The 23,830-nt window shown below is 56.9% G+C and overlaps 1 protein-coding gene across 1 annotated transcript; it reads right to left on the bottom strand.

The window, feature by feature from the left end:
- Positions 1–8,124: 8,124 nt before the first annotated feature.
- On the bottom strand, positions 8,125–22,239 carry TRIM8 (tripartite motif containing 8). The gene is made up of 6 exons (XM_042961184.1): positions 20,632–22,239; positions 10,931–11,026; positions 10,344–10,577; positions 9,488–9,519; positions 9,239–9,354; positions 8,125–8,886 (listed from the first exon to the last, which is right to left on the bottom strand). Exons 1-6 carry the CDS (start codon positions 21,199–21,201, stop codon positions 8,279–8,281), a joined length of 1,656 nt encoding a protein of 551 aa, XP_042817118.1. The 5' UTR covers positions 21,202–22,239; the 3' UTR covers positions 8,125–8,278.
- Between the last annotated feature and the right edge of the window lie 1,591 nt (positions 22,240–23,830).

The following is a 23,830-nucleotide window of genomic DNA, read 5'->3' as shown; positions in this document are numbered from 1 at the left end:
CTGGGGCTTAGTCCAAACCTATGTCCTGGCCCAAAATGGAAGAGAGGGAGCGCTCCCTCCCTCCTCAGACCACCAGAGGGAAGGGGGAAGGGCAGGCTGCAAACAGATGCACGGGGACATTGTCTGCCTACGGTCTTTCTTTGCCTTGTTAGCAGAATGCATATTCCTGAGACTGGACAGGCCCATCACCTGGGCCACTGCTGACTCATATGGGAGCGGATGCCCCACATCAGGGTGTGAGGCTTGGCGCTAGCTGACAGTCCCTCAGGCACAGGCTGCTCAGCCATACTCAGTGGCCCTGCCCATGACACCAGCCAGACCCCTCCCTGGGTCTGGCTTTTAGCTCTCGCCCCCTAACCCGATCCCTGGTCCCACCTGCTTGACCTGCTCTGGGGAGTTGGAGCCCAGCAGCCCCCCTTCTTCAGCCTTCCTCGATGCCAACAGTGAGGAATCTTGCAAAATCCTGCTGGCACGCCACCCCCACGCCCCTTGGATTCTGTCTGGGGGCACACGCAGCAGCCTGATCTAGGGCTTTCGGTATGAATAAGGCTCCTCTGAGGCCTCCAGATGAGAGGGCCAAAGCACATTTCCTGCCTGGATGCCACAGATGGCTTTGGGAGAGAAAAGGATAAGGAGCTTTGGTTTGTAAGCGACGGCCCATCCTGCGGCCAGGGGGTGGGGACAGAGCCCAGCCCAGCTCTCCCCCTCCATTCCCCCAGCTCCTGGGGGTTCACCCTGACTCCCTGGGCCCCTTTCCCACCCTGAGACCTCCAGATCTCCCAGAGCAGTGGGTTGGGAGGAAGAAAGAGGGAGGAAGGGGAATGCAGGGGCTGGGCTGCTGCTCCAGGCTGGGGGAGGCGTCCGCACAGCTGCAGGCAGGGCCCCCCCTGCCCCCAGTCTGTGAATGGGCACATCGCCCCCTCCTGCCCGCCTGCCACCACTCCTGGAACAGTTGGTCCTAATGAACGCAAAGCAGGCAGGGCAGCTGTGAGCATTATCCATATGCATGGGGAGGTGTTTATTTATCCTCACGTCCCACCCCACCCTGCAGCTGCTGCCGCCCCCTGTGCCAGGAGGGTGAGTGGGCATGAGCACCCAGGCTGCTCCAGGGACCAGGGCCTCCTCTCCTTCCAGCCCTCCCTCCCCAGCCCACGCCCACAGCCTTCACTTGACCCATTTTGGAGGCAGAAGTTTGTGTGTGTGTTTGAGAAAGAGAGAGAGGGGGAGAGAGAGTGCACACATCATTTCCCCAGTTGGTGCTTTTGATTTCCTCTGAAGTATCTTGATTGCAGACGTACAATGGCATCTTGCTGCCAGTGCTCCCTCAGCAGCTTCTGGCTCTGCACCGCCTCCTCCCCAGGGCCCGGGGTTTTCTGCTGACTCCAGGGCCCATGGCTCGCTGGCAGGGAAGGAGAAGGCCTGATCCGGCCTTCCATTCCTTGGCTGAGCAGTAGGACCTGGAGGCCCTTCCCGTCCTTGGGCTGGGGCCAACCTGCACCCTGCAGCCCAACCTCCTCTCTCACTTGGGCCTCCCTCTGCCTCCTTGCTCGCCATCTTCTACCCTGCTACCTGGCCCTCACCCCCTTAGGGCTCAGAGCCATTGTCCTAAAACACAGTTCCCCTGCTCAGATGTCTTCAGGAGCCCTGCGGCACTGGGACTTGAGGCCAAACTGTTTATCCTGTCATTCAAGACCCCTCTGATCTGACCCCAAACCTTTTTTATAGGCCCGTCAATCATGGACTCTCACACATATCCTGACCTTCACATGAGGATCCTCGCTGTCCCCCAACCTATCCCCCCCAGTTTTATGTCCCCACCTTCTCCCTGGAGTGTCTGCCCCCTCTTTTGTGCTTTTCTTCCTCCTCTTTTAGGGCATGATTAAATTCCCATATGCCCAGGAAGATGGCCCAGTACCCTCTAGTCCACAAGGCTCCCCTATGAGCTCTGAAAGCCTAGGCATTTGGCATGCATTCATCCAACCATCCATCCATCCATCCATCCGTTTATCCATCCATTCATTGGTTCATTCATTCAACAAATTATCACTTGAGCGGAGGCAAAGCACTTATAACGTCTCATGTCCTGGCTCTGTTCCCTCATGCCTTTCTGACTTCACTGCTCACTGCTCTGCCCCTCACTCTTTCCAGCCACTCACACTCCCCCTTGCTGTTGCTGAAACGAGCATCATCTGCCTCTGGTCTTTGTGCTTGTTCCCTCTGCCTGGAATACTGTTGCTTCAGATACCCTGAGACTTTGCCTCCTCACATTCCAAAATATGTGCTCAGTGTCACCTTCTCAGTAAAGCCATCCTCAACCATCTCCCTATACAAAAACTCCCATGCCCCCTTGCCCCTACTGACATGTCCTCTCCCCTCACCTTGCTTTACTCACCTTCACAGTGCGTATCACCAACTCACTGTATTGATTTATGGTTTGTCATCTGTCCCTTCCCCACTAAATTCTCAGCTCCAAGAGGGCAGAGAATTTGTCTATTCTGTTAACTGATATATCCTCAATGCTGGACCAGGGCCCAGAACTGAAGGCACCTCGATAATTATTTGTTGAATAAATAAACGAGTGAATGAATGAAACAGGCACTGTCCTAGGCTCTGAAAAATCACAGAAGACTAATATTTCATGTCCTCCGGGGACACACAGGCTAGATGGACATGTAAGCTATGCAGCTGGTAAGCTGACATGTAAACTGCAATAGTTAGAATACCATGTGAGAGCCCTAAGTGCATGGGTGTGTGTTTGGCCCACAGGAACGTAACCATTGTGATAGCTATCGATGCCCCAAAAGTGGACGGTGCCAGCAGCAGACCGGGCACTTAGCATGCATCAGTTCACTTTTTCCTCACACCCTCCTGGAGACGGTAGGGAGGGGTACACAGAGGAAGCAAAACTCTGAGTCTAGGTATACAATCCAGGCAGAAGCCTCGGCAGAACCACCGGGGCACAGAACCACCCGGGCTGCTGGAGGACCGACTCTAAGCCTGGGATGTGACAGGTGGAGTTTGGGGAGCTGCAGCTCCTGGAGATGGCATTTAGTGTGGCTGGAGAGTCCCTATCTGTTAGGCCTTGCTGCCCATTTCCATCCGAACCCCCTCCCTACTCAGTGCTCCGCGGCAGACACAGACATGGAGAGCGTCTGATGACAACATCCAATTCACAACCAGGCAGCCAGGACATCCATACGTCAAATGACGCACGGCCATTTTTTTTCCAGGTCGACCAGGAGTCCACACCATCCTTCACGCTTAGGTCTTGGACACCTGCTCCTGCATTTCACTTTTTACCTGCAATTCTGCAATGTTGCCAATGCCGCTACTAACACCCTATTCTACAAGCTGTTGAAAACTATGCCACACACCACCCCGTGCACCACCCTCTTCTTGCCTCCATGTAAATAATGAAAAATAATCTATGGCACTGAGCAGATGGGTTCTTTCTTAAGAAAGACCCAATTATTGAAGATCTAATGCAAGGGGAAGTCATAAATATCCTGGTTTGCTGCAGTGGAGAGGAATTAACGACACAGCAATTAAAGAAAACGGGTTGCCCATGGAGGAAACATGCAGACTTCCAGTGCAGAACTCAGGGGGAAGCCCATTGTCAAGGCCCTGCGTCATAAATGCCAAGGACAGAGGATTTTAGAGAAGAAGCCCTGGGCTCTTGAAGACTTCCCTCACTCAGTGGGTGTAATTCCCATATACCATGGAGAATATGGTAGAGACCAAAGCTCTATCCACCAGATTTCTATTTCTATCTGTGAGAGCTTTCCCTGCAGAAGGAGTGTCTTGAGGAATTCAAGCACAGAGTGACTACAGCTTGCTCGGGAAGGGAAGAAAGTTTTTTGGAAAGGGTAGAGTGTTGGGAGGAAGAAGGAGAGAGGCTGAAGGAAGATCATGATATTCTTGAGGCCAGCCCACCTTCTGGTCCCAGTCTAGAACCTCTCCCCTGATGACCCGCCTCTCCTGGCTGCCTCTGCCCCACACCCGGTCTGTCTCTCATTTCCTTCAGCCTCCATGGACGTTTATGAGATCTTAGCCCTGAATCCCAGGGCCTTGCCAGGCACTTCTGCACAGAATATAGGGAAGGGGCAAACCAATAGGGTCCTTAATTTCCTTCCCTGCCCCTTAATTCAAAGAAACAGAACTCACAGGGTTCTAGAACCAGTATAAGGATCCCAGGTTCTAGAGACCACTGCTTCTAAGGCGCCTCCAAGGGAGAGTTTTCCAAAATCACACAGGGAGACACTCACCGTAGAAGAGGGGCTAAAATGTGATGGGTTCTGTCCAGGGATACCCAGGAATCATTTTTTTTTTTTTCTACCTCCCTTTACTTTGCAGCCCCAGGAGGATCCACATCCCACCTCCCCTTTCATTTTAGGCCTAGATCACTAGGCTGGGTAAGGACATATCCTAGACTCTCCATCCACCCACCCGGAATTTACAGGACACAGAGGTAGGGTAGGGAATCCCCAGGGGCCAGGTTTGGTCCTGAAAGTGTTCATCGGTTCTCCCCCACCCTCAGATGGGAGAAACTGACGGTGGCTGAGGAAGTGGCATGGTGACAACGACAGGGCCTGAGTGGGTGGGTGTGAACAGGGCTGGAAGAACCCGCAAGTGAGCTTAGAAGGTGGGGTCTCGCTCAAGAGAGGGGCCTGAGGCGCTGACTCAGCGGCGACGCCTGCAGGGTGTTCCCGGCTGCCGCCCAGCCCGCCCCGCCCGCAGGGTGCCCTTTGAAGCCCGGAGGGGGCTTTGATCTGGGGTCTGCCCCTCTCTCAGCTGGCCCGGCCAGATGCGCTGGGGGGAGGGGCGGAGGAGCCGACCACCCCCCGCCACGCCTTCCCCGCCCCCCTGCATCCCCCCTTCACCGTTCCCCGCCCCCCCCCCCCGGGCCCCAGGACTGTTTCCGGCTGTTGCGGGGGCACCCGACCCTCCCCCCCCACGCTTTGCAGCTGTTCCCCAGCTGCGCGGCCCCACCCCAAAGACAGCTGGGAGAGAGGCTGGGGGCGGGGAGCGGGGCACAGCTGCTGGCCCGGGCTCGGACGGGGAGGGCAGAGACTTGAAAGGGCTCGGGCGGCGCGGGTGGCGGGCGGAGGAAAGCCCCCGGCGGTCGCCTCCCCGCTGGCTGCGCACATCTGGGCCACAGCAGCCGCCGCCCCCCACCGGTGGGGTGGAGGAGAGGCGCTCCCGACACCCAGCCCTTCCCGGAAAGGGGAGGAGTGACCGCCTCTAGGGGAAGGCGGGAGGGCAGCGCCTGGGGTGTGAGAGCCAGTATCTCTGAGTCGTTCGCGGTGTGAGGCGCAGGGTGTGCCTGTGGGTGCCCAGAGGTGTGGGAGTATGCACACCAGGGCAGGGTGGGGAAGGCCCCCTTCACACCTTCCCCTGCAGGCCTGTGTCTTGGGGCAGCTCCAGCCTTTTCTGGGCCTCCTCTGCCCCTGACCCTTTTGGGAGGAGGGTGACAGCTGCTCCTACAAAGCCGGGGACAGCTGGGTGGCTGGGGACAGCTGGATGGGGTTAGTGTCTCCCTGCTTCCCTGGCTGCCCAGGCACCCCCAGGCTGGACTACTGGCAGCTGGCTGCTTTGCCTGCAGCCTGTGTGCTTAAGTGTGTAATTGTTGGGGGGTGGGACCTGGTGGGGCTCAAGCCTTCCCACCCCCACCAGAGTTTCCCTCCATATCCCAGTCTGACCCAAGTATCTGGAGAGAGGAAGGACCCCTCCCAACAGCTAAAACGAAACTAGGCCAAGTGGGAAAGAAATTGGGCAGCTTTCTGCCTTGGCTCCTAACCCTTGGCACAGAGGGCGTCCTAGGGTCCCTGACAACTATAGAAAGGGAGAGTGAGACAGGAGCAGATGTGAGTGGAGTTAAATGTCTATCTGGCCACCAGCACCTGCCCCCAGGCATCCTTCCACCTCTGGGCTGCAGGGGCCCTGTGCTCCAACCATCTGCCCTCTCGCTGTAGCCCCAAACAGGTGCAGGGGAAGAGAAGGGGGCAGGCCAGCTGTTGTCATCCTGTCCTGGCTCTGGCTCCCTGCCAAAGTGAGGAAGGGGAAGCAATGAAGGAAGGGTCCACCCACCCCACACTGAATCGTTTTCTATTCCCACAGGACGGGAAGACGGCTTCTACTTAACAGGACTAAGACTCTGGTTTGGTTGGCCAACCCAGCTGGCCAGGGGAACATGGCTTGACCATGCCTTCCACCCTAGGTCGTTACTTGTATGAGAAGGGGAGTAACTAGGGCCGGGTGTGGCTTGGACCCCTGGCACAGGACTCACTCATGGCTTTTGGGGGTAGGAGGCATTCAGGCCCTGACTACCCAGACAAGGGGAGAGAACTAGGCACCAGCAAAGGTTGCCCCTCCTTCTAGTATGGAAGGGCACAGGCTGCTTTATGACATAAGATCCAAGCAGAGTGTTAGGTAACAAACCAGAGATCCTTTTTAAAGTTCACTTCCCGGCCCCAACAGAGGAGTGCCTTGGAGTGCTCCAGCCCCTCCTTCCACCCAGGGGTCCCTATAACAGGCAAGAGCCTAGCAAGTCCTTCATCGCAGCACTTTTAACTGGGGAACTAAAACGCAGATTCCTGGGCCCTTGAGTCCCACGGAGTCTAAGCAGGCCCCAGGAATCAGCTCTTTTAACAAGCTCCCAAGACATGGTCGAGTTTGAGCAGTTCTGCCAAGGGGGATGGGGGTAGAACGCCTTCACCTACCTCCACGTGTCTCAGAGCCAAGTATTTTCCTGTCTGCTCTTCTTCTATGCGCGGGGGCAGGGGCCTAGACCCAAACGAAGCATGGAGTTGAGTGACTCCCCCAGTGGCGGCCAAGGCCTAGTTCAACTAAATCCCCAAAAGAGGGTCTGCTCTGTTTATGCCCATGGCCCCACACAGTGCCTGGCACTTAGCATGTGCTCAATAAATATTTGTGGACTGAAGGAGGTAATTTTGCAAGACTCAGAGAGGTATTTCTTTCTTTGTCTGTTCTAGCTAAGAACATGCTGGCAGAACCTCAAAGAGATGCCAGGGCCTATGCAGCAGGGGGCTGGGCCTGGGAGGCCCTCACTCAGCAAATATTTGTCAAATGAACCCAAGGCTGAGAGTGGACGTAGTGCCTGACAAATTGACATTCACAGGCCTGGAACAGACTAGGCCGAGCACAGAATCAAGGCAAGGAAGGCAGGGGCTTCCTTCCCTCAGTGCCCTTTCTTGGACCAACACCTAAAAACTCCAGGCCTGGGGGAGTGGGCGGGGTAAGAGGCGAGGCAGGGAGCGGGACTGCGCCATTATGTTTATTAGAAGGTTGGATTTCGGTGTGTGCTCTAGATAGATTACAGAATAAATACCTGCATCTTGAGAACAGGAAGTCCACGATTCATACAAAGTGCTCACTACAGGAAGTTGCTGTGTCAAAATCCAGGCAAGGACCCAACTCGGGGCAGCCCCTCCTCCCCCACTGACCTCAACAAGGGCTGTGCTATGGTTTTTTTATTTTATTATTTCTTTTATTTCTCTTTATTATTATTAATATTATTATTATTTGCTTTTGCTGTGGTCACTATCATTGGCAAAGTTCCTTTTCCCCTTTCCTGGACATGGGGTTCCTGTCTTTAAGATTCCACTCTGAGGCTGAAGGTGCCAAAAGCTGCTTGAGAAGTGGCCTTTGAACTCCATCTGGGAGGATGTTGAGAAGAAGGAAGCAGGAGAAATCATTCTTGGTTTTAAAAAAATTAAAAAAAAAAAAAAGCCCCACAATCTACAGGTCATTCCTTACTCAGTCAGTGATCAAACTGCCCAAAAGAAAAACAAGACGAGCAACAGGCCAGTGGGCACTGGTCCATCCTCCCCGGGCTGGGTGAGGAGGGTGGGATCCCCCAAGGCTTTAGGGGAAGCTGAGGCTCCTACCAGCCAAGGGGGTGGGAAGGGGAAGGAGTAGAAGAAAAAAGGAGAGACAGAGAGAGAGAGAGCTCAATGCCTTGAAGTAGATGCTTTCCCAACTCCAGGGCTACCTGCAGCCCAGCCCAGGCCAGCTCTCACTGTCACCTCCGCGTCCAGGAGATTCATTTAAAAAAAAAAAAAAAAAAAAAAAAAAATCAAAAACAAAGCCCAAAACAAAACAAAATCCAAAAGGAAAAGACTTGGGGGGGGGGGAGGGGGGATGAAGGAGGAAGGGAGGGAAGACAGGAAGGTAGAAGGGCAGGTCTCTGGATGCATAATTCCCGAGCCACTGGGGGCTAGGGGGGAAGATTCCCCAGCTCCCCACTGCCTGCGTGGCGTTAGCTCGTCACGTAGTGTTTGGTGGACGGCTGCCCATACACCCTGTAGAAATCCTGGTGGCCAGGCTGCTGGGAGGCGTCGAGCCAGTCTCTGACCGCCAGGCCAGGAAGGGACTGGGGGACGGAGGGTGTGGGCGGGAGCGGGTGTGAGTACTCCTGTGAGGGCACTGTCCAGGGAAAGTGGCCGGAGCGGGGGTAGGGCTGGTGGCCACCATGGTTGGCCACGGAAGAACAGTAACAGTTGTCCACAGAACAGACGAGAATCTTGCGGCCGCCATACTGGGGGAGCATGGGCTGCTGGGTGGCAGAGCCATTGGGATACTGTGATGGGGGAAACACAGGACTTGAGTGCACTGGTTGGGCGCCGCCCGGCAGGGCCACCAAGTGCTGCGTGGAGCTGCAGGGCCCCAGGGGCTGCCCTGACTGGCCCTCGCCGCTGGCTGTGCCTGCTGCCCCATATTGGCTGCCCACAGGGCCTGACGACGTCTCTAGGAAACTGGCCTCAGGGAAGGCCGTTGAGTGCTTGCGCTTTTCCGCCCCAGAGCTGCTCACGCCACAAGGGTACAGGGGGACGCTCTGCAGGAAGGGCACCGGTGTGCTGAAGGGGCCTGTGGAGAGTTTGGGGCAAAAGTCGCCAAAGCTCCCATCCCAAGCAACCCAGGTCTCCTTTCCCCACTTTCTGTCTATAGGACCAAGCTCGTTACATCATGCACCATCTTGGTCAATGCTGACTACTCCATTAGCAGGTAGATACTATTATTATTCCCATTTTACGGCTGAAGGAACTGAAGTTTAGGGAAGGCATGTGGCTTTTCCCAAGGTCCAATAGCTAGAAGGGGCAAAGCCAGGATATGAAGAAAAGACTATCTGACTAGGCCATGCTGCCTCTCAGAGAGAAGGCTCTGGCATTTACCCCTGCCCAAGGGGTTCTCTCCTTTCCATTGAGGATACCACCCTCACCTTCTAGCATCTTGCGCAGCTGCTTCTCCTTCTTGGCCACCTCATTCAGGAAGAGCTTGGAGTTCAGGTGGCCGATCTTAGGGGGAGAAAGGCTGCTGCCCGTGCAGGTCTGGGTCCTGGGGGCAGTGGACGGGGCATCTGCTGTGAGGAGGTATCACCGGTGAGCCTGCCCTACCTCCCCCCGTGGGCCTGGCCCTCCCTGCCCTCCCCCAGATGTGTTCCCCTGGGGGCTGGTGGCCATCTGCTCACCTGTCCATTAGGATTTTCACAGACTTGGTGTTCTAGGGGGAGAGAAAAGGGTTAGTCAGCGGGTAAGGCAACATGAGAAAGCAGAGCTGCCCCATGCTCCCTCCCCCCAGGCAGGGCTGACTGTCTGATTCCCCCAAAGTATGGTAAGGGCCGATGGGGGGTGGGGTGGGGTGGGCAGTCCTCCATTTCTAGAAGTTAAGAATAGCTAACATTTATTGAGCACTTACTACGTGACAAACACGGTTAAGTGCTTTCTATACATCCATCATTTTATCTACACAACTACGGTAGCAAGGTGTTACAGGCACTCAGTCTTTTATCTGAAATTCATGGGGCCACATGTGTTTTGGAATTTGGAAACTGTTGGATTGTAGGAGGGAAAATATGGTGCCTGTTCTATATGTTACGTATTATCCCCAGTAGGACACCATCATCCAATACATCAATGTTTCTGCAGCAAAATGTTTGAATACTTGTGTCAAGCAAGATAAATAAAGACCATTAATTGCCAACATGAGCTCAGGTCAATTTTTTTTTTTCTGTTAAATGAGTTGTCAGAATTTTTCCTATTAGTTTTCAGAGATCTTTAAAATTTGGAATTGTGGATAAAGGATTATAGATCTGTATCATCAACCCCATTTTATAGGTGAGGGAATTTAGGCATAGGGAACATATATGACTCGCCCCCAAGCTCACGAAGCTAGAAAGGGCAGAGGAGGAGGGTTCTGAGTCCATGCAGGCTGGCTCCAGAGCCCTGGGAGCATACTGGTGGGGGAAACTGGTTGGGAGCAAAGAATGCCAGACTCCGGCTGAGGAATGACCCGGATCCCACCGGCTGGTCCCGGTCCCAGCCCACCTTCATGAAGCTGACGTCTTCTGTCTTGTCGAAGAGCAGCTGCAGGGAGCCCAGCAGCTTCTTGGCCTCCTGCATGCGCTCCCCGAGGTGCAGCGCCTGCGCTGCGTTCTCGCTGCAGAACTTGGCCTGGGCCTTGTCCAGGACCTCCACCGTCTGCCGCAGGTCCTCGTCCAGCAGCTGGTGTAGCTTTTCATACTGCAGCCGCACCTCTTCCTTCAGCTGGCTCACCTTCTCCTGCGGGCGCGGGGGCGGGAGCGGGCGGGCAGTGAGCGCCAGGGACCTCGGGCTGCGCTTCTGCCTGTCTCGCGTCCTGGGCGGTGGAGTCTGGGACCCCGAATCCCCAGGCTGCCCACGGCTCCCCACGGCGAGGTCTGAACCTGCTAATTTCCCTGCTGGTAGCACAGGGCTCTGGGCCGGCTACCCCTGACATCAGTGGGGGCTCAGCAATCGACAGTTCATTGAATAACTGACCAAGGGCTTCTGGCACAGCATCGACCACACAACAGATCCTAGCCCCAGCAGGGAGCCAGCCCAAGGCCCTGCACCCAAGCCGGCCCACCCCATACCACGGGCTTGGGCTTAGCTACCTCCACTAGGCGCTTGTCGGACTCGAGTTTGTACAGCTGGTCCTCAATGTCCTGCTCTCGCTCCTCCAGACGGTCCTGCTGCTTCATCAGCATCTTCTGCAGGGACAGGTGGGGAAGGGGTGTCAGAGGGGGGACTGCGGCTCTATCCCTTACCAAGGATGGGTGAGCACCATCCTTCCTGCTACAGAACAGACTCATCCTATAGATTCTTGGACTCAGATGACCTAAATTTCTGCCATCCAACCCTTTCTGGCCCCCCATGCAATCCCAGGGGCCTGGTGACAGCTGTCTGGGAAGCCTGTTCCCAAGAACTGAAAGCCTGGAATAGCTTCCCACACGTATCTAAACCATGAGCTTTCTGAGGGCAGGGTCCAGCCAGCCCGTTCTGAGTGCTTTTCCTATACAGACTTATCTAATCATCCCAGTAATGCTGTGAGTTAAGCACTACTATTATCTTCATTTCGGAGAAGAGGAAACCAGAGAGATTAAGCAATCTGTCCAAAGTCACACAGCTAGGACACAAACCTAGGTGATTCAGCATGTACAAGTCATGCCGCTTCTCCGGGGAGCCCCATCCTAGAGATGAGTACCCTAGGTTGAAGAGGGACAAACAACCTTCCAAGGTCATCCAGGCCCGCTGGCCTAGTCCAGAGATATCACCCTACACTTGCCTTACTTGCACTTAAGGGCATCAAGGGCAGCTTTGTTCTTGACGCTGAGGGTTAGGCCTCTGAAGTCCTTGCTAAAGCCTCAAATGAGCCTCCAAATGAGAGCCTCAGCCTCTCATTTGGACCCAAGTGGAAGGGAGACTCTGTGGCTTGCTTAAGAACCTGAGGCCAGTCTACTGGAAGGTGCTGGATGAAGCTGTTATTCTCAGCCCTTGATCTCCTGTCTCCACAATCCTCCCCTCCCGGCCCTGTCCATCCTGCCTGTTCCATCCATCCTGTCATCCTCCCTTACCAGACATGCTTCTTCGAACACGGTCTCTTCCTGCTCAAGAACCTCAATGACTCCCTCCTTCCAATATTTTGGCAATGACGGCTCTCTTACAACTTGACACCACCCCCCGCCCCCCAGCCAGGTGGGCTGGTATCCTGTCTCCAATGCTCTGTGCACACTTGAACTCCCTGCACTCTGCTGACGTTTTTCTTTTTTCTTTTTTTAACATTTTAATTTATTTTTGAGACAGAGAAAGAGCATGAACAGGGGAGGGTCAGAGAAACAGGGAGACACAGAATCTGAAACGGGCTCCAGGCTCTGAGCTGTCAGCACAGAGCCCGATGCGGGGCTCGAATCCACGGACCGCGAGATCATGACCTGAGCCGAAGTCGGACGCTTAACTGACTGAGCCACCCAGGCGCCCCTCTGCTGACATTTTTCTACAGCCCACCAGTGCCCCCTTCCTCCCTCTGTCCGTCCTTCAAGGCCCAACTTAAGGCCCACTCCCTAGGAAACTTTCCATGGCCCCTGTTCGAAGTTTGCACAGGTCACTCCCTGTCCTTGCCATGCAGTGGGGCTGTCACAGCGTGCCTTCCCTCGCAGCTGTACTGTCCAGTATGGTAGCAGCTAGTCACACGCGGCTATTTAAATTTAAATAAATTAAAATAAATTAAACATCAGTTTTAGTTGTACCAGCCTCAGTTTGAGTGCTCAATAACTATATGTCACCAATGGCTAATGTTCTGGACACCACAAATACAAAACATTACCATCATCACAGAAAGACCTATAGGACAGCACTATTCATTTTTAAAAATCATTTACTTATTTATTCATTTTATTTTAGTGAGAGGGAGAGTACGAGCGGGGGAGAGGGGCCGAGGGAGAGAGAATCTTACACAGGCTCCACACATAGTACAGAGCCTGATGCGGGGCTTGATCCACACCCCTAGGATCATGACCTGAGCCAAAATCCGCAGTCTGATGCTCAACGAACTGAGCCACCCAGGCGCCCCAGGACATTATTCTGTAGCCTGCCTCTCCAAGTTGGTCTGATTTCCCTGCAAAGCTCTGAGCCTGCTGAAAATAGGGTTTGCTGCGGTCTTTTTCTACCTCCCTTCTCAGCCAGGCAACACAGAGACCCCAGCACTCGACAGTTGCATAGCATGTTGACTGAATAAAGGCACGGTTTTGCCCACAAAAATAAGGTTTGCAAAGCAGGTTACACAGAACCTAGCTCACAGTAAGTGTCCACTCAACAAGGAATCGTTCTTTTTCTTCCTCTGCGGGGGCCTCAGAGTGACCCTCAAGTTTGACCTAAAACCCCCATTCCCACCCACACCCAGCTGGCTCCCCAGAGACAACCACTAATCCCTTCCTCACTCTTCTGACCCATTTTACATTTGGGGAAACCAAGGCCGGCAAGAGAGTTCAGCAACCTCGCTGCGAGTTGCTGGCTGCCCCAGAAACAAAAACCCGGGGACAGGAGGAGGTGGGGAGTATGAAGCCGGATTCTAAGCTGGAGAAGCCTGGGATACTGTCTGCCCCATCAACTTGACCAATGACCTAGGACAGGACCTGTAAGAACCAGCCCCAGGAGACCTTGCCCTGTCCCGGGCACTTTGCCCTTCCAGCAGGTCCCCACACCAGCCCAACATGCACAAGGGTCGCTGCCAGCCTGAGAGTCAGAGCCTGTAAGGAGACACAGCTGAGTGGCAGGGGAGGAAAGAGGCAGTCATGCGTCCTCCCTGCCAGTGAGACTGCCCACAGCTAGAGCAAGAGGGTAGCAGCCCCTGGTAGAAGTGCCCAGAACACACACAAGCACGCATCGCCACTTGGGCCCTGGCACCACCTCATGCACAGTGCCGCACAGAGCTACACGTATACTTGCATCCGGCCCCCTACAGGTGAAGACTGGGCCTCCTGAAGGCCCAGACACTTAAGGGAGGCCTGCCATAAAGGCAAGGTGGCCAGGACACCCCTTCAGGAACAGTAGGGCTTTTTACCTCCCTTGTAACAACTGGCCCTCAAATTTTTGCCTTCTGGATGCCTTGTACCCACACTGAGAGGACAGGGCCCCTCTCTGCAGATGTGTCTCAGACAGCGGGCCATTCCTGCCTTCCCAATGCTCAGGATATTGGAAAGCCCCCCACCCCTGACTCCATCCCATACATCTGCGCACTATGGTCTCCCCACCTAGCTAATTCTCATGACCAAACCCATCAGTATCAGATTAGGGGCACACCTGGGGCTAAGTCCCAGATGAGAGACAGGAAGGAGGCAGCACCAAGGTTAGCTTCCCAGCCCAATTTCCCTCAGAGGACTGGAATGGGGGCTGTTCCACTCCCATCCTTTAGAGCAGTGGGAGGCCCCTCTCCCGCCCCTCTGGAACCCTTCAAGGAACTCATGGCTGACTCCTCAGGGAAAAGCCAAAGGAGGCACCTCCTGTCCAGTTCTAGGGGTGGAGCTCAGCCCCGGCCTTCTTCCAGACCTTTCTCAGAGCCTTTCCTGGCAGTACTTCTACTCTGGGACATTGCCTGCCCAGAGCCCTCTGGGGTGGGAGCCCAATCTATGCCTAGCAAAGGCAGGGGCCACACTCTCTAGCAAGTGGCTGGGTTTCACTCCCCCTCCCCCATCTCAGAGGACATGGAGCTCCTGTCTCTGCTGCAGGGGTAGGTAGGGGAGGGGGTAGGAATGGGAAGGAAACTGGCCAAGAGTTGCCAGTCATCACAGAGGGCTGGGAGGAGGGCCCAGGGACCCAGGCTGGCCAGTTCACCCTTGCAGGGATGGCCCTCTCTTGGGGCCAGATGATCTTAATCCTGCCACAGACAAAACCTGAGGGAGCCAGAGGGTTGGGGGGAATCACTATTACCTCAGGCACCGGGAAACTGGGGGAAGGGACAGGAATATTCACTTGTTGCCTCTTCATTACCCCTCACCTCAATTCCACCAAATGACTGAATCAGGCTGCTGAGAAGCTGGAAGACAGGGGCAGAGGAAGCAAGGCCTATACCCCTTCCCGCTACCAGCAGCCTCTTTCCATCCCAATGTCCGAGGAATCGCTGAGAGCTGAGGCCCCATTTCCCATCTGGGAAAAACCCAAAGCTGAGAGATAGGACCAGATTTTCCTGCTTGATTCAGAGCAAGGGCTCTCAGTGCAGGGGGTAAGGATATGGGGGCTCTTTACAAACCCCTCCCAGCGCTCAGTGAGTCACCTGGACTGTGGCACACCTCAAGAGTGCAGTACAGGAGCACAGCGGAGTGGGGAACCCTGGTCTAGACTAGCAGCGCTGGAGGGACCAGGCCTCCAGCAGGAAGGAGGAGGGGCGATATGAGGCCCAACTCCACTCAGAGGCGCTTGTCCCTTAGAACCTAAGTAAGGCCTTTTGTGGTCTCCTCCTGGTCCCGTGAGGGCAAAAACATCAAGAAGACATGGGGGCACTCCATTCCCATTCCATCATACATGACAGGTATGAAGAACAGGCCCCAGGACATCCTGATCCTCCTACCTGTCGCCCAATGTTCTAGACTCCGCCCGGAGCTGCTCCCTCTGAGAGAGGGGCACTCCTAGCTCCTTACATTCCTGCCCCAGGAAAGCCTCACATCCCTCTGGAGTCTGACTGGTCAGGCCCAGCTGGCATTGTTGATGCCAGACTGGACTGGGCAGACGGGTAGGCCATGGGGACTCTGGGCTGCATAAAAGTTAATAAATAATACTAAAACCCTCAAGTCAACCTTGAAGAGAAGCAAGGTCAGGAGGGAACAGGGCCCCAGGGGTTGGGCCAGAGGCAACCCCTGTCTGAGATTTTCAGACAGGGCCAGTGCTGGATCCAGCAGCCCCTGTGGTGGTGGTGGTGGGGAGAGTCATGGGGGGCAAGAAGAGGGGGCTGGGCTGCTGAGCACCTCTCTCTGCTCACACCCCTGCCCAGAGAGCTGCCATTTCAGCTCTAGCTCTGGCTGCAGCCCCTGCTCAGAGCTACCCCATCCTGACCCCCTCCCCAGCTTCCAAACCTGCCCCCCACTCTCACTATAGGCCTCGTCCCAGGAGCATGCTGGCCTCCTCTCTCCCTGGGCCACAGCATTCTCCCCTTGTCACAGGGCAGTTTCCAGGCCTCGGCCCTTACCTTGGGCTACCATGCGGACCCCCAGGCAGAGGCAACCACAGACGCAGAGGGAAGAGGCTGGAGGGCAGAAGCCAAGGCAAGGAGAGAAGCAGGCTCTCTGAAACAAGCCCCGGCAGACCCTAGAGAAGGTTTCCCAGCTGCAGAGTGGAATTAGCTTTTGCCATGCAGAGAGCAGCGCTCTGGGGCAGCAGAACAAAGAGGCGAGAGAGAAAGCCCCCCTTTGTCTGGGTTTGAATACCAGGCCGGCCGGGAAGGAAGGCTTTCCCAGAGCAGGGAGGAGGCCAGCCAGGCCTGCCTGCTTGGTCCAGGGCAGGGGCCCAAGCCGGGCTCACCTTCTTCCTAGGCCCACCCACACTGCCCCCAACACAGCATCGCAGGAGCCACCTGGACCTCTGCCTCCGATACCGGCCACAGGCAACAAGCTCGCCCGAAGGTGAATTCCATCTTTTCTTCCCCTCCCCAACACCCCCACCAGTTGAGAAAGTCGCACAAGTCTCAGAGCCCGAGCAGGCAGCCACATGCTAGCAACATGGTGCTGACAGTCACGCAATACACCCTCAACTTCCAATCACAGGTATACAGCAAGCGGGCCGTGCAGTCAACCTCGTCTCTCACAGACGCGCGCTTGCACGCCTTCTGGACCCCACAGCCACACGCAGGACAGCTACACAATTAAGTCGGTCACTCACGCTGTACCTTCTCAGAGATACACACAGGAGATACAAGAAAATCGGTCACATGGGGGATGCACAACCAGACACTCCGGTTACACGCGTGCGCGCACACCTGCAGACAGACATGGACGCACGGCCATCCAGAGCTGCAGGAGGCCGAGTAATCAATAGGGCGTGCATGACAGGCGCCTGGCTGTGTCAGCAGGATCCTGGGGTGGCGGTGGCGGTGGGGGCTGGGCCTCTGCCTCAGACTCCTCTCTGCCTGGGGCCCAGGGAGGAAGGCCGAGCCAGACCCACCTTCCCTGCAGACTCAGGATGATCAAGGAAGGGACAGCTACATTGCCCTTCACCTTACACAGGTCAGCTGCCTCCCCACCTGAGAGGTCAGGAGTCTGGTCTGGGGAGGAGGGAGCAGTGGGGTCTGTGCTGCCCGAGTCAGCTGGGTCAGGGCAGCCTCCACCCCCACAGCCCACCCAGAGATGGACACATGGGGCGGAGACCTAGGGTCCCCGCCAGGGTCCCAGTGCAAGCCCTCCAGCCAGGGGCAATGGGGGCAGTGAAAGCGCCACCTCGCCTCTGGCAGCTACAAACCCCAAGTTGGCCCTGAGCGGTGGGATCCTCTCCCTGCCCCCCCACCCCACCCCAGGGAACATCTCTCAACATTAAACCTATGAGACATTTAAGGAAAAGGGTTCTGGCAACATTTCCAGTCTTGATCTGGGGGCCTAGGAATGACACGGGGGCACTACTATGACCTGAACACACACACACACACACACACACACACACACACACACACACACCCTGCATAGTCCCTCATACATATAACTAGGTCTTCTTTTCTTGTTGAAGGAGGTCATGAGATAGGGATACTCCCGGCTTACACCAGTTCCCTGTTGCTTAGATGAACCCCTAAACCTGAGGGCTGGAAGGGGCTTTGACTACCTAGGGCTGCCAGACTCAGGCCCACCTGGATAGCCCCATTTTGGGCCATTATCCTCTCATAGCCCCAAGGGAGAACACATTTGGGGTCTGGGCATGTCCCACAGCGTGGTCTCTGGGGCCAACCCAATGGGCCTCCAGGCTTCAGGGCAATGTGGTCTACACAATGGCTTTGCAAGGGCAGAGTGGGGCAACAGAGTTGGCCTGACTCCCCTGCTAGTGCCCTAGGCTGCAGAGAAGCCCTGCTTGCCTCCCTGCTGGGCTCCTGCTCTAGGCTACTGGCCTTTGCACATGTGGGTGCTTGTGAGTATGTGACTAGAGCCACCAAGGAGAGGTTGATCAGAGTTTCCTATTTCTAACCGATAGGACGTTTCAGCAGCACCTCCCACCCCTACCCCACAGAAGACATAAGAGGAAACACAAGAAGCAAAGCCGTATTTTAAGGCATGTGCCAAGTCTCCATGTATCTGCTCCTATATCCCGGAGAATTCTGTTGCTCTCATCCGTATCCACGGCATCAGAGGCCCTCAGGCAAGGGAAAAGAGGCCCAGGAAAAGGCCCTTCTCCCTGGCTGGAGGAAGGACAGTGTGATGGGTTCTTCCATTCAGATTCCCTATGGCTCTTCCCCTCTCCTGAGGGTGAGGCCCCTTTCTCCACGTTCAGTAAGTCCAACTCAGACTGAGGGGTGCTGGCCTGTTGGAAGGGTTTCCAACTCCAGTGCCCTGAGTCACCAGAGAGAATCCAGAGGGCCTGGGATGGGGGCACCCGGAGGGGAATAAGACTCAGGTTGCTGGGTACACAGATGCTGGGTGCACAGAATTGCACATCTGGCCCTGATGCAACCCCCCTACTTGTGCGCCTGCCCACATCAGGAACAGGAATGAACACACACACACACACACACACACACACACACACACACACACACACAGGCATGCTCACAGGGGCTGACAAAGTTCAGCACTTCCTTCCCAACCAGTTCCTTCCACGAGCCAGGATCATGGACCTGGTGGTGGGAACCCCAGAGTATACTCTGCATGCCTGGGCAACCCCTTCCCCCACCAATTATACAGACGGGAGACAGGTGCATTTAAGGGCAAAGCAAGCAGTCTCAGAGGCACTTGCAAACATAGACACACATCTAAAGATACCCTCCTACTACCGAATCAGGCACAATTATGTTTTCTCCCCACCCAAATGAAAAGCACCCCTAGCACTCAGACACAGTTAAGAGCAAAAGCGTGGGTGCAGGCACAAATTCACTCATCATCCTGGCTGCTGCCCCCTCCTTGGTTCCTTTCAGCCACATCTCGGTCTTTTCCCTTCCCGTCACTTTCCACTGCCAAACCCAGGACAGAGAACTGGACAGCGCTCCTTTCTCCTGCCTTTGCGCTTTTCCCTTCCTCCCCCAGTCTTTCCATCTTTATTAATACCAGCAGCTTCCCCATACTGAGAAAAGTCTGGGCTCTGCCTCCCGGAGTTGCAGGTGGGCACTAGGGGTTCACTGCTTTCCCTAGGCCTCTGATTCTCAACTCCAGGGAAAGGAAGAGAATGGCTCCTCTCTCTATCCCCTATGCTTCCTTTAAGAAACCATAGGTCCTGTCCTGTACAAAACCCAGAGTTAGCCCATCCGATTGGAAACTAATTATACAGCAAATTTTATTTGTTATCCCTGCCCTCAGCTTGCGGTGGCTCTCCTGCCTTTTGTTAGTTGTAAGTGTATGTTTTTTAATTGCTAAACAGTGACTCATTCTGACTGGTTCCCCCCCACAGGAAACAGCCCCCATCCACAACCGTCCAGGCTCAGAGCTTCCTCATACCCAAGCTCCCCACTGGTCTCAACTAGCCTCCAGGGCCCCCACCCATTAAACGCTCCCAGTGCAACCAAAGCCCAACCTCACCCCCATGATATCACACCCGGGCTCCAAGCTGGGGCTTCTGAGATGGCTCAGGCCAACCCCTTCCTTCTGGTATGACTCAATGCTGAAAGCCAGGGGACCAGGGAGGGACCTAGGAGGAGCCCCCCTCCACGGAAGGGGACGGAAGTATTGCCTCAGTCCAGCTCCAAAGCCAGGCCCAGAGGCCTGAGGGAGAAGGCGGTTTTGACATTGGCCGCTGCTGCCGGGTGTATACAATGGGAGGGGATGCGGTTCTGTAATCACCCAGCCGGCAGCCCAGGGGAGCCAGCTGCCTGAAACCAGATTGCAAGGCAGCTCAACCTTAAACCCACAGGATTCTTTTTCCGTCTTCCACTTCCCCTCCCCAAATGTGGGAGGGCTGTGATAGAGGGCTGGGCTGGGAGAAAAGGGTTCACAGTGATGAAGACACATACTTTAAGGTTTGTTCATGCAGACGCATGCAATATACACAGGCACACAGAGAGCAGTGATTCTCACAAATGAAGAGTGGGCAATTGGGAATAATCAGAATGGCTGAGACTGTTCAGTGATGCCGCTGGCTGTCCAGGCCTTGTCCAGATAGATACCAGAGTTCTGTTCTCCCTCCGGAAGCTCCCCTCCACCCCACCCCCGCGCCCCCAGTGTGTTTCCAATCGGGCTTGAAACTAACATGGCTGCTTTTGTTTACTTCCTCATTGGTATGCCAGCATCATGGATCATGTCAGCCACAGCAGCGGCACCAGGACACTCATTACATAAACAGCAGCTGGAGAAGCAGGACCTGGGTCACTGCCTTGGTGACTTCCCATAGGGCCCACAGAAACAAGGCTGGGGGAGGGAGCCGTGCGCAGAACAGAAAAGCAACACCCAAACTCTACCCCTCACCTCAATTCTATAAATGACTCAAAAGATGGACTCTATGTGCACAGGTGCAGAAATGTATCAAGTAGTGGGAGACCTTTCTTCCCAGGACCTTGCCCCCAAACTTTCAGGGTATAAGAGTTTGGAAGGGCGCCTCTGGCCTGATGTCACAAGAGTTAGCCTGTCTGGAAGGGTGGTCCCGAGGAGGTAGGGAGTGTGTGTGTGTGTGTGTGTGTGTGTGTGTGTGTGTGTAGGGTACTTGCCCGGATCTCATTCCTCCGGATCTCCACGTCGCACACCGAGTGTCCCTGATGCGCACCGCTGTAGTAGCAGCAGTACTGGCACACGGCCACCTGCTCGGCCTCGCAGTGGTAGAGGCGGTAGGCGTTGTGCTGGGGGCAGCTCCAAGCCCGCACGTCGTCCGCCTCCACCAGGAGGTGCCCGCGGGCGGTGGAGGGCTGCTGCAGGTGCGTCTGCACGTGGGACTGGCAGCAGGGCGCCTCGCAGCGCAGGCAGACCTTCTGCGCGGGCAGCGGGGGGCCGCGGCGGCAAAACACGCAGTGCAGCGCCGCCGGCGGCTTCTCCACGTGCAGGGCGTTGAACTTCTCCACGATGTTGGTGAGCTTCAGGTTCTTCTCCAGGCCCGGCTTCTGGTTGTAGGCCTGGTTGCACTCCGGGCAGCGCACCAGGCCGCTGTCCTTGGCCCACGCCTCGCCAATGCAGCCCCGACAGAAGTTGTGTTTGCACGGCAATTGCACCGGCTCCACGAAGACATGCAGGCAGATGGGGCAGATGAGCTCCTCCTCGAAGCAGTTCTTCCAATTCTCCGCCATGGCTGCTGCGGGCAGGGGGCCCGGGCAGGCCTCCCTAACTGCCCAACTCTGGGGGGCCGTCCGGTGCAGCTGCAGGCCCACCGAGCCCCGAGCTCCGGCCCCAGGAAGCCCCGACAGTCGCTCAGTCACCAGCGCCCTCCGCGCGTCTGCCCCCCAGAGGAGGGAGCCTCGGTCGTCCCGCCGCGCGCGCAGCCGGCTGCGTCTCCTCCTCCTCGCGAGCGCCTAGCGGGAGGCGGCGGACTGCGCCAGGGCCGCGGCCGGGCACCAGCCCTGGAGGGGAGCGCCGGGGTCCAAATTCCATATAAGAGGCCGGCCCCCCGACCGCGCGGCTAGGCCAGCGGCGGCCCGCGGCCTGCGCCCGGCTTCGCGGCTGACATTGGGGCGCGCCCCGCAGCGGACAGAGCCAGGGAGCCGCACACTTCCTCCAACGACGGCGGCGGCGGCGATGGGGCTCCCTCTCAGGTCGTCAGTGCCGCACCTCACTCGCCTCGTCCGGGGTCCGAGAGGCCGGGGAAGCGGGAGCGGCCGCGCCGAGGGCGGCTAGATCCGGAGCGGGCGGGCGAGGCGAACTGGCGGTTCTCGGGCTGCGGCGCGGGCGTCCCCCGGCTGGCCGGCCGGGTGCGGGTGCGGGCTGCGGGGCGCAGGCGGGCCGACTCCGGGGCGCTGCGTGCGCGCAGGGGCAGTCATTCAGATGAAATTCCAGTCCTCGGCCAGAGACACCAGCCCGCCTCTGCCTTCCTCCTCCCTTCACAAATAGAAACGGAAGGGGGAGGGAGAGAAGTGGAAAAAAAAAAAAAAAAAAAGCCAACCAGAAAGGGAGGGAGAAGCCCCGGCGGTGATCCGGCCTGACCCCCTCTTCGCGACTTCTGCGCTTCCCGGAGGCCCGGCGCCCGGCGCCCCCGCCGCAGAAAGACCCCGCTCTCGGTCTCCGCGCTGGGCGGGCGCCTCGGCTCTGCCGAGGAAAACAAGGATTGATCAAACTAGAAAGGAATTTTTCTCAACTGCTAATGAACAGGAGGCTCGGCTCCCGGCCCTCCCCTCCCCCCCGCCCCGGCCCTCCCCCTTCGCCACCCCGGCCCCCCTCCCCCCCACTTTCTTTTCTTCTCGGCCTCTGCTCCGGCCTGGAAGGCTCGGGGCTGCGGTCGGAGCCAGCCTGCGGCGGCGGGGCCGGGCCGAGCCAGCCGGGCCAGGCTGCCTCCCTCAGAGCCCAGCCATCTTGGGCTCCTGGCGGCAGCCGCGGTGGCCGGGGGTCCGGGCGCGCTCGCTCGAGGGTCCTGCAGCGGGCTTTCTCTATCTCTCTCTCTCTTCTCTCTCGGTGGGATTTTTTTTTTAAGGGGAGGGCTGGCGGCCTCCCTCAAATTAGGAGAGAGAGAGGAGAAAATGCCAAGTCCCGATTTCTCTCCACCTCTGCTCCACCCACCCCGGTCCTTTCCAAAAAATAAAAAAAGATTAGAATTGGAAGAAGTCGGCAGAAAGGCGAGCGCCGGCGGCCCCCGGCTGCTGCCCAGGCGACGCGTCCGGGGCGGGCCCACGCCAGTCGCTCGGTCTGTGGGTCCGTTTGTCCGCCCGAAGCTTCAAAACTGAGGGGAGGGCACTTCGGGCAGGGTCTCCGCAGCGGCAGTCGCCTCAGAGCTTTATCCTCAGATCAAAAAAAAAAAAAAAAAAAAGGGGGAAAAAAAAAAACCCAACAGTCTCATCAGGGCCACCTTCAGCCATCTTGCGCGCATTATTATTATTTCAGAAATAATCTGTTTAATAAAAATAGCTGCGTCTCTAGCCCCCTCCCCCGCATCCTGCGCTCCCCGCCCCCTTTTAATAATAATCTCGATAATAAAAACGAACTGCGCGCCGGGCAGTTCTTTTCCTGCCTCTGCTCTCTAGGGCTCCGGCTCTCCTTCCCCGGGGAAGGGGGCGTTGGGGGGGCGCCGCTGGGGATGGGGGGGGTTGAGTCCCTGCTGCCCGCCTGTTGGCCCCCTCCGCCTCTGCACCGAGGGAAGGGCGCCCTCGCCGCTACCTCGCCGTTGCAAAGAGGGCGGGCGGGGGAGGGGCCCGGCTCGTGGGACCGCTGGAGGGGCGCACAGGGGTCCCCGATCTTCCCGCCACGGCCTGGCCTCGGAGTCTGCAGCCGGGGGCGAGGGGATACAATGGGCTCGGAGCAGAGTGCGGCCGGCAGGGTGGGGATGCGGGCGGGCAGGGGGCTGCAGTGAGCCGGACTCTCGAGCTACAGCGGAGACAGGAGGAGGGTGGTGTCCCTACATCAAGGCCGGTCCCGCTACACGGGAAGGGGGCGGGGAGACCGGGAGGGGGACGCGAGGAGAAAGCGGCATCGCTACGGCGGCGCCTTTAATCGGCACCCGCTGGTTCTGCCCACCCGGCACTGGAGACCCAGACCGACGGAGAGGGGAGGAGGATGAAGGCGGAGCATATTGTCCGGAAGTGCTGTTACAGCTGCTGTGGCTCCCGGCTCCTCCCCTTTTCCCTGTCTGGAGTTGGGGCTGTTCCGGAGGCTGCTCCTGCTATTGGTCTCCAAGCTGGGGCTCCGCCTCTTCAAGGCGGGGCAGCCCCCAGAGCCTCACGTGACTAGCACTTACTTCGGTACATTAAACACTAGGGTGGGAGGAGAGTTCCG

This window comes from Panthera tigris, chromosome D2 (assembly GCF_018350195.1).
Source record: "Panthera tigris isolate Pti1 chromosome D2, P.tigris_Pti1_mat1.1, whole genome shotgun sequence".
NCBI lineage: Eukaryota > Metazoa > Chordata > Mammalia > Carnivora > Felidae > Panthera > Panthera tigris.
The sequence above is the reverse complement of the archived record's forward strand: the minus strand, read 5'-3'. Positions and strand labels throughout refer to the sequence as shown.